The sequence below is a fragment of the Sorex araneus genome, chromosome 6, assembly GCF_027595985.1.
Source record: "Sorex araneus isolate mSorAra2 chromosome 6, mSorAra2.pri, whole genome shotgun sequence".
NCBI lineage: Eukaryota > Metazoa > Chordata > Mammalia > Eulipotyphla > Soricidae > Sorex > Sorex araneus.
In genome coordinates, this window is record NC_073307.1 from 53,584,869 (window position 1) to 53,598,120 (window position 13,252).

Here is a 13,252-nt window from a genome sequence, read left to right on the forward strand (position 1 = left end):
TGTGTTATGGCTCTGGCCTCCATAGCTCAACATCTGTATCTCTTGGAAGGTTCGTGGGGGGACAGGAGTCCAGCACCACAGCTGCTGGGCTCGGGGGAGGGGGGGACACCCGTGTGGGACAGGCGTGCCCGGAACCTCTCAGGGTCTCGGCCGTCGGCTGGCCCAGGGCTGTGTTCGGAGCCTGTCTGAAGGAGGCAGCGCAGGGCGCCTGGCTCGACAAACACTTCATCATGCTTGTACGTGTGTCTGGCACTTGTCAGGGTGGAAAGACCTGTCCTACCCGTCCTGGGAAAGCAGAGGCAGAAGGAAGCTTCCAGCTGGTGCAGGTGGACAGGACGCGGGAGACTTCCGGCCCATGGAGGCCCCGGGGAGCACAGCAGACGCCCCCCGAGTGACTCCCCCGTCCCAGCTCCCTGGACTGAGGGAGTCCTGACCTTGACCCCGAAAGCCTGTTGCTCGGGCATAGCTGCCTGCGTCTCCTGGAGCCGGCATGGACCTGAGAAGGAACTTTCCAGAAGGCCTCCTGCTCACAGGTTTCACTAAGCTCCTTTCTGTGGCCTTGGGCCCCCTTCCTGGGCCTTTTCAGTCGAGTATGTGACATCCGGTCTTTGAGGGCCCCCTTTCAGCCTTCCAGAAGGCGAAGTAGGAAATCGGCTGCAGCCGGAAATGCCCGCTGACCCTGGTCACTGACCCTGGCCAGGGCCGAGCCCCTTTCACAGCCGAAGCCCAGCTCTCTGCAGAGGGCGGGTGCTCTGTTCACACGGGCTGAGGGGGGCGTGGCCTGGTCAGGGGGAGGCTTTGCTGGGCAGGAGGCCGCGGTCGGTGGGGTGCTACCCTCTAGCGTGGCTCTGGGGACCGGCGCTGGTGACCGGGAGGTGAAGGGGCAGGAGGCGGGCGGGGGCCGTGGGGGACCTGGAGCCGCCTCACAGCTCTGTCTGCTGGGGCCTTGCACACAGCTGACTCCAGCCACGCAGAGCTCCGCCCCTGCCAGGGCACTCGCCTGGCACCCTCACCAGTGAGTGGGGGCCGGAATCCCAGAGCCAAGACCGGCGCCCGGGGCTCCAGGGGCAGAGAGAAAGTTGCGTGGCCGAGAGGTGGCTCTGGGCACCCCTGCTGGTCCCTGCCATTGCATGGCCCTGAGCATGCCGGGGATGGGGCTCTGCTGGCCCCAGACCACTGGGCCTTGGGAGCATGAGGGTCAGGCCCCAGAGTCCCACGCACAGACTCTGAGACCCCCTGACTCCCCAGAAAAGGAAAAAGGGCAGACTGGCACTGCCAGCTGATGTGTTCTGCTGGGCTATTTCTGGTCTCACATGCACACACTTAGACACACAAACACATATACATACATACACACACATAGACATACTTACATGCACACAGAAACATAGACACACCTAGATGCACTCATAGACACACATACATACATACACACTTAGACACACTCATAGACAAACATACATACATGCATACAGACAAGCACACACTGACACACACAAACACACAGATGCACACACTGACACATAAAAACACAAATACACTTACATAACACACAGAGACATAGACATAGCACTTAGACACAGACACACTCACTGACAGACACAAACACACACATGCACACTGATACACATACACAAGCATGCACAGACACACATACACGTGCCTCTTTTCCTGTGTTCCTGCTGCGTCCTGCAGGTGCTGTGTGACTTCCCATGTAACTCATGTCTTGGAGTCTCACCGAGACTTTCCCGTACTGGGGGGACATATTCATGGTGCTCAGGGCTACTCCTGGATCAGTGCTCAGGGCTGCTCCTGATGATGTTCAGGAGACCGAGCAGTCCCAGGAATCGAATGTGAGACTCCCACATGCAGTACATGTTCTCCAGCCCTTTGAGCCACCCCAGCAGAGCTCTGGGGTGTGTGTGTGTGTGTGTGTGTGTGTGTGTGTGTGTGTGTGTGTGTGTGTGTGAGAGGGGGGGGGGATGCATTCAGTTCAGAAGCATGCCCACAGCTTCCTCTCCTCACTCAGTCATGTTCGTGTGTGTGAGTGTATGTGTGTGTGAGTGTGTGAGCATGTGTATGAGTGTGTGTGAGAGTATGTGTGGGTGAGTGTGTGTATGTGAGTGTGTGTATGAGTATGAGTTGTGTGAATGTGTGTGACTGTGTATGAGTGTATGTATGGGTGAGTGTGTGTGAGTGTGTGAGTGTGTGTGAGTGTGTGAGTGTGTGTATGTGAGTATATGTGAGTGTGTGTGACTGTGTATGAGTGTGAGTGTGTGTATGTGAGTGTGTGAGTGTGTATATGTGAGTGTGTCTGAGTGTGTGTCTGAGTGTTTGTGTGTGTGTTTGTGTGTGTGAGTGTGTGTGGGTGTGAGGTGCACCCAGTTCAGTAGCGTGCCCCCAGCCTCCTCTCCTCACTCAGCCCCGCGTCAGTCGCCCTCGGATTCTGTGTGCTCACACCCTGAGCATCGACAGTCGGGGAACTGGCGGCTACTGAACAAGGAAACTCAGTGTGATGGAGGCCGACACGTGCCTGGTTAAAGACGCAGCGACACAGAAAGGCGCCCAGTGCCCCCGGTGCCCGGCTCCCACACCCTGGGTCTCCGATGGCCTTTCCGGCCTGACTGCGGGGCCCTGGGCTGCGTCTCTGCCCGGTCCTCACCGCGGGGCCGACCCTGTGTGGCGAGGGAAGCCAGCCGAGTCGCCCGCACAGATTCCCAAGTCTGTCAGTGGCCTCTTAGAGCTATTTGGTTTGGGTTTGGGGCCACACCCCGCAGTGCTCAGGGGTCACTCGGGAGGGGGCTGCCTGCCTCCCCCTCGGGGCCCCACCTGTGGACAGGGACATTGGCGTCTGGGTGCAGCGAGGGTGACGCTGCCTGTCTCGTGCCACCCCAGGTGCCGTGGGCATGAGCAGCAAACTGTCAGCGCCAGGCTATGAGCCCACCGCGCAGTACCCGGAGGCGCAGAGTGTCCACAACGCCTACAGGCAGGGGGACCGCGGCCGGGCTGGCCGGCTGCTCCACGAGGCCTGCGAGCAAGGCGCCACGCAGCAGCAAAAGGTAGGACCCGGGGCTGGTTTACTGGCCGCTCAGCCAAGGGCTGGGGGAGGGGTTCACAGAGCTGAAATCGGGCTGTGTGCAAGGAAGACTTTGCTCCCCAGCCCCGAGCACAGAGCCAGGAGTAGTGCCAGAGCACAGAGCCAGGAGTGCACCCTGAGCACAGAGCCAGGAGTAGTACCAGAGCACAGAGCCAGGAGTGCCCCCTGAGCACAGAGCCAGGAGTGGTGCCAGAGCACCAGAGATGAGCAACCTCCCTCCAGAAACAATCCCAAAGGCCCATTTTGCATCACGGGCTGCAGACAGGCCCTGTATGCACATCTCACATGTAGCTTTGGGGTCTTCCAAGCCAAGATCCCCCTTAAATCCTGCTGCCCACCTCACCCACGGGGCACTGGGGAGGGAGCAAGAATAGCCTTTGATCCCTGGCATCGCACGTGGCCCCCGGAGCACCACCAGAGTGATTTCTGAGTGCAGAGCCAGGAGTCAGCCCTGAGCATTGCCAGGTGTGACCCCAAAACTAACCGAACAAAAACGTTTTGCTTACCGTGGACTTTTGGTTTGGTTTGGTTTGGTTTGGGGGAGGCACTCCCAGTGGCAGGTTGGCTCACCCGTGGGGTGTTCCCGCTTGGCGTCCCTTGGAACCGCCTCCCTAGCCCCAGAGGCTAGCCTGTACTTCTACACTTGTGCTTCCTTCATGAAAACGCCACAGCCGGCTGGACAGTGGCCAGGAGGCGAACCTCAAGCTCTTGGTCCCAGCCCCCATCAAAAGCGAGTGCTGAGGATGGGGGCTGGAGCGATAGCACAGCGGGTAGGGCGTTTGCCTTGCACGCGGCCGACCCGGGTTCGATTCCCAGCATCCCATATGGTCCCCTGAGCACTGCCAGGAGTAATTCCTGAGTGCAGAGCCAGGAGTAACCCCTGTGCATCGCCGGGTGTGACCCAAAAAGAAGAAAAAAAAAAAAAAGATCCAGTCCTGAGGAAGAGCCAGAAGTAAGCCCCAGCCCCCTCAGGTGTGGCCACACCAAATAAAGGGAAGGAAATAAAGAAAATGGCCCTCAGAGCCTGCAGGCGGTTCCCTACGGGGGCCAGTGCCCTTGCGTGCGTGTGCGCGTGTCCATCCTGGTTCAACTCCCCGTCCCCTCCAGGGGGCACCCGAGTGAGGCCCCAAATCCCACCAGCCCCAAAAGCCATGTGCTAAGAGGAAAGAAAAGGAAATACATGAAAGTCAGGGGAAAGGAAAACAAAATATCCCTTTGTCAGCCCAGCCGGGTCTCACGGAAGGTCTGGGAGGGCCTTCCCGCCCCCTCCCGGACAGCTGGTGGCTCTGCTTTTAGTTGCCGGAGGGTTGGGTTGTTGTTGTTGTTTGTTTTGTTTTTTTGGCTTTGCTCTTGAGTCCCTCCAGCCACGCTCAGCGCTTGCTCCTGGCTGGGGGACCCTGCAGGGTACCGGGACCCCTCCCTGCTGGGTGCTTGAGGGCAGGCGCCCTCTCCGCTGTGCTCTCGCTCCCACCCCACTGGCTGATCCTCGCAGAGGTCAGCACACTGCTTTTTCTCACATCGTCTGCCATCAGCCGTGTTTGGGCGGCTTATAAATTTCTTTGGCTCATCCCCTTCGGCTAGTAGAGTCCAGTCGCCACTTTCCCCGCCAACCCCTCAGCTTGGATACGTGAATCCAGTACGTTTCTGATTCTTAACTGACGTAAACAGTGCTGAAGGTTTCCCCAGTTCTTCTTGGTGAAGGCATTATTCATTTACCTTATTGCCTCCTCCTTTATTTGTTGTTGAACCCCCTCCCCGCACCCACACCTGGAAAGGCTTAGGATTACTCCCATCACTGTGCTCAGAGGTCAGTCCCTCAACTGTGCATGGGGGGCACTGGGGATTTGAACTCACAACCACACGCTTGAGGCCGGTGGGTTTGATCAGCACAGGTTTAGCATGTCCCAGTGTCTTTAGAACGCTACTTAGAACTAATGAAAGGGGAAAAAAAGATGGGGAAGGGAGGGAGGAGAGCGGGAGAGGAAGAGGAGGTGAAGGAGGGAGGGAGGAAGGAAAGACCAAGGACGGGAAGGAAGGAAAGAAGGATGGGAGGACCGGAAAGGGAAGGAAGGAAAGAAGAGAAGGAAGGAGAGAGGAAGGGAGGGGAAGAGGGAAGGGAGGGAGGGGAAGGTAAGGAAGGAACTAAGGAAATGGAGGGAGGAAGGAAGGAGAGGAGGGAGGACCTGAGGGAGGGAGGAAGGGAGGAAGGGTGAGGGAGGGAGAGAAGAGGAGGGGAGGGGGGAAGGGAGGGCTGATGGGAGGGGAGGGGGTGGGGGAGGGAAGGGAGGCGGGGAGGCGGGGTCCCTGGCCCGCACTGCAGCCCTGTCTTTCCCGGCCCAGCGGCAGCTGCTGAGCGTGGCGGCGGCCCACGGGGACGTGGACGCGGTGCGGCTCCTGCTGGCCGAGCGGCAGGTGACACTCCCCTCGGAGCCCGACGACGACAACGCGGCCGTGGTGGCGGCGCGCTTTGGACACGTGGACGTGGTGCAGGAGCTGCTGGAGTCTCTGCCAGGTCAGCCCCTCCGCTCCCACCCAGGGGCGCGTGCGCGGCTGGCTTCCCCGCCCCCTGGGTGCTGGCCGCGTGCGACGGCTTTCCTGGCCCGGCTGGTCTGGGTTTCGGTGTCGGCTGGTTGGGGCCCAGCCCAGCGGAGCTCAGAGCCGAGTGCCGGCTGCGCCGGGCGTCCGTACTGGTGCCTGGTGTGGAACCGGGGCCACCCGCGTGTCCGAGGAGCTTTCCTGCCGCCCCCCGCCCCCGCCCCAAACTCTCTCGGCCCTCCTAGGAGCCGTTTCAACTTCTGAGCGTGAATACGTGTCTCACAGTGTGAGTGCACTAAGGTCCTTTTGCTCCCAGACCGTGTGGGATGACAGAGCATCACCAGGGGATCCACTGAGCCCGCACGGGACTGGAATTCTCCTTTGAAAATGGATTCCTCCACCCGCCCCCCGTCATTAGATCAAACTCGGTCCGAGAGAAGTTAATATTCTCTATTGTGAGTCGAGTGACAGGACCATGGGGAGGCACCGGCCTTGCACACAGCCAACGCAGGTTTGATCCCTGGCACCCTGGTTCCCTTGAACCGGCCGGGATGAGCCCTGAGCACAGAGCCGGGAGTCAGCCCTGAGCACTACTGCGTGGTCCCCTCACAGAGAAAGAAGAAAAAAAATAGGGAGCAAGGCAATAGCACAGCAGGGAGGCGTTTGCCCTGCTTGCTATTGACCTGGGTTCAATCCCTGCCATCCCATAGGGTCCCCCGAGCACTGCCAGGAGTGATTCCTGAGCACAGAGTCAGGAGTAAGCACTCAGCATCTCCAGGTGTGACCCAGAAAAGAAACAGGGGGAAAAGACAGTTATAGCTACTGTCCGAGAAAGCACCCAAGATGCTTTCTACACGAAACACCGGGCTCAAAGGGCTGAAGGGACGTGGCTGGCTGCCCCCGGCCCCTTCCTCAAGCCCCTGCTGTCGCCCCAGGGCCCTGCAGCCACCAGCGCCTGCTCAACTGGATGCTGGCCGTGGCCTGCCAGCGAGGACACCTGGGCGTGGTGAAGCTGCTGGTCGTGACTCACGGGGCCGACCCGGAGAGCTACGCCGTGAGGAAGAACGAGTTCCCAGTGATCGAGCACCTGCCCCTGTACGCGGCCATCAAGTCAGGTGGGTGCCCCGACAGCTGCCCGGCTCCCTCTGGGCCTGGAGACGGACAGTGAGTCTTTACCACGCCCCCCGCTGGCTCTGCAGAGCCTGGCAGGCTCCCCGTGGCGTATTCGATATGCCAGAAACAGTAATAAGAAGTCTCATAATGGAGACGTTACTGGTGCCCGCTCCAGCAAATCGATGAACAACGGGACAACAGTGCAGTGCTATCCAAACCCCCATCTCTGGACCATAGCAATAGTACAGAGAGTAGAGCGGCCAACCCGGGTTCGATCCTCAGTATTGCTTAGGGTCCCCCGAGCACTACCAGGAGTGACCCTGGGTGGGGCTGGAGCAATAGCACAGCGGGGAGGGCGTTTGCCTGGCACTCGGCCAACCCGCGTTCAAATCCCAGCATCCCATATGGTCCCCCGAGCACTGCCAGGAGTAATTCCTGAGTGCAGAGCCAGGAGGAACCCCTGAGCATCGCCGGGTGTGACCCAAAAAGCAAAAAAAAAAAACAAAAAAAAAGGAAGTGACCCCGGAGCACCGCCGGGTATGCCTCCCCTTCCAAAATAATAAAACGTCCCCATGTCACCTTCCCTCTGCTTGGGCACGCACCCCAGGACGGGGAGTTCAGGGCTAGGGCCCTGGGAGCAGGTGGCCGGGGGGCAGAGCCCACAGAAGTGCTCCCGAGGCGGGAGGTGATGGCTCTGCAAGGGAGGGGAAGGAGCCGGCCGGGCTCCAGCTCTGCCCCGTGTCCGGGGCCCTGCCGGCCGGGAGGGCCTGGCCGTGCCCTCACCCGCCGGACACCCTGCGCTGCCGTCCCCAGGGAGCGAGGACGTGGCTGTCTTCCTGCTGCGCCACGGCGCCGTGTTCTGCTCCTACGTGCTGCTCGACTGCCCCGGCGCCAGCAGGCAGCTCCTCCGCAAGCACTTCATCGAGGCTGGCGCCTGGCCCAGCGGCTGCCCGGGGAGAGTGGTGAGTCCTCACTGCCCTGGCCGGGTGGACAGACGGAGACGAGGGGATGGACGGAGGAGGCCGGGCGGGAGGTGGTCGCCGAGGGTTCCTCTCGTCTGCTGAGACACGAGGGCTTTCCGCCCTCCCGCACCTGCCGGGCCGCACGCTAACGAGCAGACTGAGTCAGAGGAAGGCAGGAGAGGGGGCCTCACTGCGGGGGGAAGCTCAGTCAGAGCAAGGGCCAGGGACTCCGGGATGGGGCGGGAGAGGACGGCCGTTGCTTCTAGTTAGTAAGTCCTAAAGACCCAACGATGAACCTGGTGATTATAGTTCATAAGTTTCAGGGGCTGGGGCTGGAGTGATAGCATGGCGGGTAGGGCGTTTGCCTTGCACGCGGCTGACCCGGGTTCGATTCCCAGCATCCCATATGGTCCCCTGAGCACCACCAGGGGTAATTCCTGAGTGCAGAGCCAGGAGTAACCCCTGTGCATCACCGGGTGTGACCCAAAAAGAAAAAAAAAGAAGACTCAGGGGCTGGCGCCATAGGACCGCGGGATGGTCTTTGCCAAGCAACCTGGGTTCAGTCCCCGGCACCCAGGTAGTCCCCCAATCCTGCCAGGAGTGACCCCTGAGTGCAGAGCCAGGAGTAAACCCTGAGCACCACGGGCTGTGGCCCAAGGCAAAAACAAAAACCATGACTGTGGGCTGGAGAAATAAGCCAGGGGAAGGTACTTGGCTTGCAAGCACCAGCCCCGGTTCAGTCTCGGCACTGCCTGGTCCCCTAAGCACTGCCAGAAGTGCCCCCTGAATAACGCTGGGTGAAGCCCAGTTAGCCACACCCCCCCCCCATAGAACCTAACTTGGAAGTAGATATTTGGGGTGGGACGTGGCCCAGAAGCCGACCAGCTCAACCAACACGAACATGAACGCCGGAAGGTAGCGAGCAGCAGCCTCATAACCCCACACGAGGACTTAATGCCCCGTGGTGACATACGACAATTTTCACAGATTTTCTCCTAAGGAAGTATTTTTTGATCGTTCCATTAGCAATTCGTTGATAACACGCAATATAAAATAGATTATTGTGGGCTTGCCGCGGGGGCAGGTTTGGGGGGTGGCTGGGAGGATGGAGACAGCGGTGGAGAGAGGGTTACCGTGGAGGCGGGTTGGGGTTGGGGTTTCCTGAATGCCTGGAACAAACCATTATGGACAATTTTGTAAGCCACAGTGTTTAAATAAAGTGTGTGGGGGCGAAATCACTAAAAAAAAAAATTCTTTTAAAGTAGATTTCGAGGGGTGGGAGCATCAGGACAGCGGGGAGGGTGTTTGCCTTGCACACGGCCAACCCAGATTCCCCCTCTCGCATCCCACAGGGGCCCGAGCACTGCCAGGAGTAATTCCTGAGCATCGCTGGGTGCGGCCCAAAAACAAACAAAGAAGTAGATCTAAATGAACAAACAAAAGTTGATTTAGAGGGATGGAGTGATAGTACAGCGGGGAGGGCATTTGCCTTGCATGCGGCCAACCTGGGTTCGATTCCCAGCATCCCAGATGGTCCCCTGAGCACCGCCAGGAGTAATTCCTGACTGCAGAGCCAGGAGTAACCCCTGTGCATCGCTGGGTGTGACCCAAAAACCAAAAAAAAAAAAAAAAGTTCGATCTAGAATGTTCTCACCACTGAAGACACATGGCAGCTAGGCGGGGGACAGCAGGCCCCCGACCCCAGTGCTCCCGGGGTCTCCTCAGCGCCGTCTCAGGAAAACCAGGCTGGTCCGCATCCGCTTTCCGTTTCAGAAGCAAAACCAGTACACACGAGGCACGGCTTCCTGCTCCAGTGCGGCGTGTCTCGGCGACACCGCCCCCTGCGTCAGTCTGCAGTGTGGACCCCGCCTGGGGGGCTCAGGGGACGGTGGGGCCCTTCCTTGGCCCTGGTCGTGCCACCTGTGTTCTGACGTATTTGCTGACAGATCACAGTGGCCAGCCCTTTGGAATCACTTCCCCCACAAAAGTTAGGGTGACTCATACTCTGACCGACAAAATCTGGGAATTCCTGTCCACATACCAGGCTTTATTTTTCTTTTTCTTTTTTTTTTTGGCAGTGGGGGCTGAAGGGGGGTGGGGAACACCAGTTTGGGCCACACCCAGTGGTGATCAGGGCTGACTGCTGACTCTGTGCTCAGGGATCACTCCTGGCAGACTCGGGGGACCCTCTGGGGTGCCGGGGATCAGACCCCATTCCGACACCCTCCCTGCTGTCCCATCCCTCCAGCCCTTTTCATTTCATTTATTTTCACGTGTTCCATCTTCCTTTTCTCTGGCCTGTGTGGTGCATGGGAGCACGCCTTGCTTCGATCTCTCCTGAGCGGGCAGTGAGCAGTGGGTCTTCTGGTACAGTTTGGGGTGGGGGTGGGCCACATCTGGCAGCGCTCGGGCGCTACTCACAGCTCTGTGCTCTGAGGTGGTTCCTGTGTAGTGCTGGGTTGAACCTGAGCCAGCTGCAAGCAGGGCAAACGCCTCACCCCCTGGAACGGCTGGTACAAGTTGTTTCCTTTTGGTTTTTGGTGGGTTTTTTTTGTTTTTTTGTGTTTGCTTTTTGGATCGTACCCGGTGATGCTCAGGGGTTACTCCTGGCTCTGTGCTCAGGAATTACTCCTGGCGGTGCTCGGGGGACCCAGTAGGATGCCGGGGACTGAACCCAGGTCAGCAGCAGGCAAGGCAAATGCCCTACCTGATGTCCTATCACTCTAGTCTCGACTGGTACAATTTTTTAAAACCAAAGTAACGATAATACAGCTTCCTTTCCCCTCTGCATTGAGGTGGCACTGTCGCTTTCCCAGGAAGTACGTACGCCCTGCGTACCTTTGGGTTCTCTCTGAACCCTTCCCCGGCTCTGCCTTGAGATAGGGCAGTTCATGGAAACCTGCCGCGTGCATGCTTTCTACTCACATTGTTTGAAAACATCCGGCGGTGATTCAACATGAATTCTTCCGTCTCTGTGCATTTCCCAAGACATGGCCTTTCTCAAGTTCTTTAAGGAGATTTTTCTAATTTTCTTAAAGAAGTTGCTCGGACACTCCTGTTTCCTTCAGCTGCTTTGCCTGTCTGCCACCATGTGCCTGCAATGTGTCTGTGTCAACCTTGACCCCTTTCCTGTTTGCAGCCTGAGCTTCCCGGTATACAGAAAAGTCTGTGTGTTTGATGATGTTCTGTTTTGTCGCCTTCCCCACCCCCCTTGCTAATGTGAATCGTGTTGCAGGAGACTTTTCCGTAGATGAGCAAAGCCGGCTGCGGCCCAGAGCACCACGGCTCCCTACTCTGATTTCTGCTGCTGGTTCTTCTCTGTCTGCCTGGGCATCGCGAGGAATCTCAGAAGCTGAGTCAGCCTGATGACAGGGGTCACGCCCTCCCCCCTTGTAAAGGTCTGGGCGTTGGCTGTAGATTTTGGTGAGAGACTGTTAGGTGTTTTCCATGCTTTTCTTCTTGCTTCTTCTTTTTTATTTTAGTTTTTTTTTTTTAAGTGACATTGCATCATATTTGGTGGGGAGCCGAGGTGGAGGGGAGTTTGGGCCTCACCCGGCGGTGCTCAGGGCTGACTCCTGGCTCTGCACTCCAGGATCACTCCTGGCGGGGTCCGGGGACCAAATGAGGAGCTGAGGACGGAACCTAGGTCAGCCACCTGTAAGGCAAAGGCCCTCCCTGCTGTCCTTTCACTCTGGCCCCAGCGTCACAACAGCCAGTGAGTGTCGGGTGCAAGTTCTGATGAGTCTGTGGGACTCTGTCCGGTGTCCCACTGTCACTCCAGTCCCCTCCCTCAAGAACTCCACTGGCCGTGCTTAGGCCCTGGGGGGCAGAGTCCCTCAGGGACCATTTCTACTTTAATTGGTCCCTGTCGTGAAGGAGGTAGTACCCCAGCCTTGAATTCCCATAACAAGTACCAGTCTGTATTCATAGGTGACTTTTGTCTGTGATTTTTTAATTTTGGCTTCTTGAGTCACACCCAGTGATGCTCAGGGGTTACTCCTGACTGCACTCAGGAATCACTCCTGGTGCTGCTTGAGGAGGAGCCATATGGGATCCCAGGGATCGAACCCGGCTCGGCTGCATGAAAGGCAAATACCCTCCCCGTTGTCCTATCGCTCCAGCCCTGTGGGTTTGTTTTTTTTTTTGAGGGGGGGCGTTTCTTGCTTTATATGATTGTCCTTTAGTGAAAGTCTTTCATTTTCTGACCCCTCTTGAGACCATCAGCCAGCTCGGGGTTTCTGCTTTTCCTTCACTGCAGTTCAGAAAAGTGGCATTTTGGTGGAGAATCACCTATTTCCGGTAGATTTTTGGATTTGTGGTCATGGTGTCTTGCATTTCTGCTTCTCTTTTTTTTTTTTTTTTGGCTTTTTGGGTCACACCCGGCGATGCACAGGGGTTACTCCTGGTACTATACTCAGGAATTACTCCTGGCGGTGCTCAGGGGACCATATGGGATGCTGGGATTCGAACCCGGGTTGGCCGCATGCAAGGCAAATGCCCTACCCGCTGTGCTATTGCTCCAGCCACCGCATTTCTGCTTCTCTCGATCCTTCTATACGTCCTGTGCACATAACGAGCAGGGGAGTTGTGAGCCGTGGTCAAGCCTTTATCTCACATGTGGCCTCAACCAAGCCTTGGCACTTGGTGCTCCCCTGAGCACTGAGATAGGAGTAGTCCCCAGTCCCAACGGACCTGGCGTGACCCTCACCAAAATCATCATTGTGGTATCAGTCTAGATCATGAGAAACATTCAACAGGCAATTTGTGGGCTGGATAGTACAGTGGGCAGGGCATTTGCCTTGCACGTGGCCAACCCAGCATCCCATATGGTCTCCCGAACACCACCAGGAGTAATTCTTGAGCACAAAAACCAGGAGTAACCCCTGTGCATCGCCGGGTTTGACCCAAAAAGCACCGTATCACTGTATCACTGTCATTCGTTACTCATCGATTTGCTCGAGCAGGCACCAGTAACATCTCCATTGTGAGACTTGTTACTGTTTTTGGCATATCGAATACGCCATGGTAGCTTGCCAGGCTCTGCAAAAAAGTAATAAAATAAAACGCAGTTTGTTTAGTTTTGCCTTTTCTTTTGGTTTGGGTTGGGAGTAGTGCTCCCTGGAATTGCTCATGCACTACTCCCAGCTCGATGCTCAGCAGATCCTGTGGTGCTGAGGATCAAACCAGGGACTATAACCCTTTGGGCTGTCTCTGCACTTTCCGGTTCTATTTGATCCTCAAAGAATCTCGTAAAATGTGCTGGGACTGTGCTCTGGTTTCCAGATGAAGGAAGAGTCAAGAGCTTGTCAAAAAATGGCAGACACGCACACACACACACACACACACACACACAGAGGCATACACAGGTACAAACAGACACACACACAGATACACACAAATAGACATACAGATACATATACAGACACAGACACACATAGACCCACAGGGGCTGGAGTGATAGCACAGAGGGTAGGGGCGTTTGCCTTGCATGCAGCCGACCCGGGTTCGATTCCCAGCATCCCGTATGGTCCCCAGGAGTAGTTCC

The 13,252-nt window shown here is 57.3% G+C and overlaps 1 protein-coding gene across 1 annotated transcript in view; it reads left to right on the forward strand.

Annotated features, from left to right (window-relative positions):
* Positions 1-13,252, forward strand: part of LRRK1 (leucine rich repeat kinase 1) — a 63,269-nt gene that overhangs the window by 9,205 nt on the left and 40,812 nt on the right. The window contains exons 3-6 of the mRNA XM_055143256.1: positions 2,896-3,059; positions 5,438-5,609; positions 6,568-6,747; positions 7,559-7,707. Coding sequence (XP_054999231.1) covers positions 2,896-3,059; positions 5,438-5,609; positions 6,568-6,747; positions 7,559-7,707 — 665 coding nt within the window. The remainder of the gene's footprint in view (positions 1-2,895; positions 3,060-5,437; positions 5,610-6,567; positions 6,748-7,558; positions 7,708-13,252) is intronic.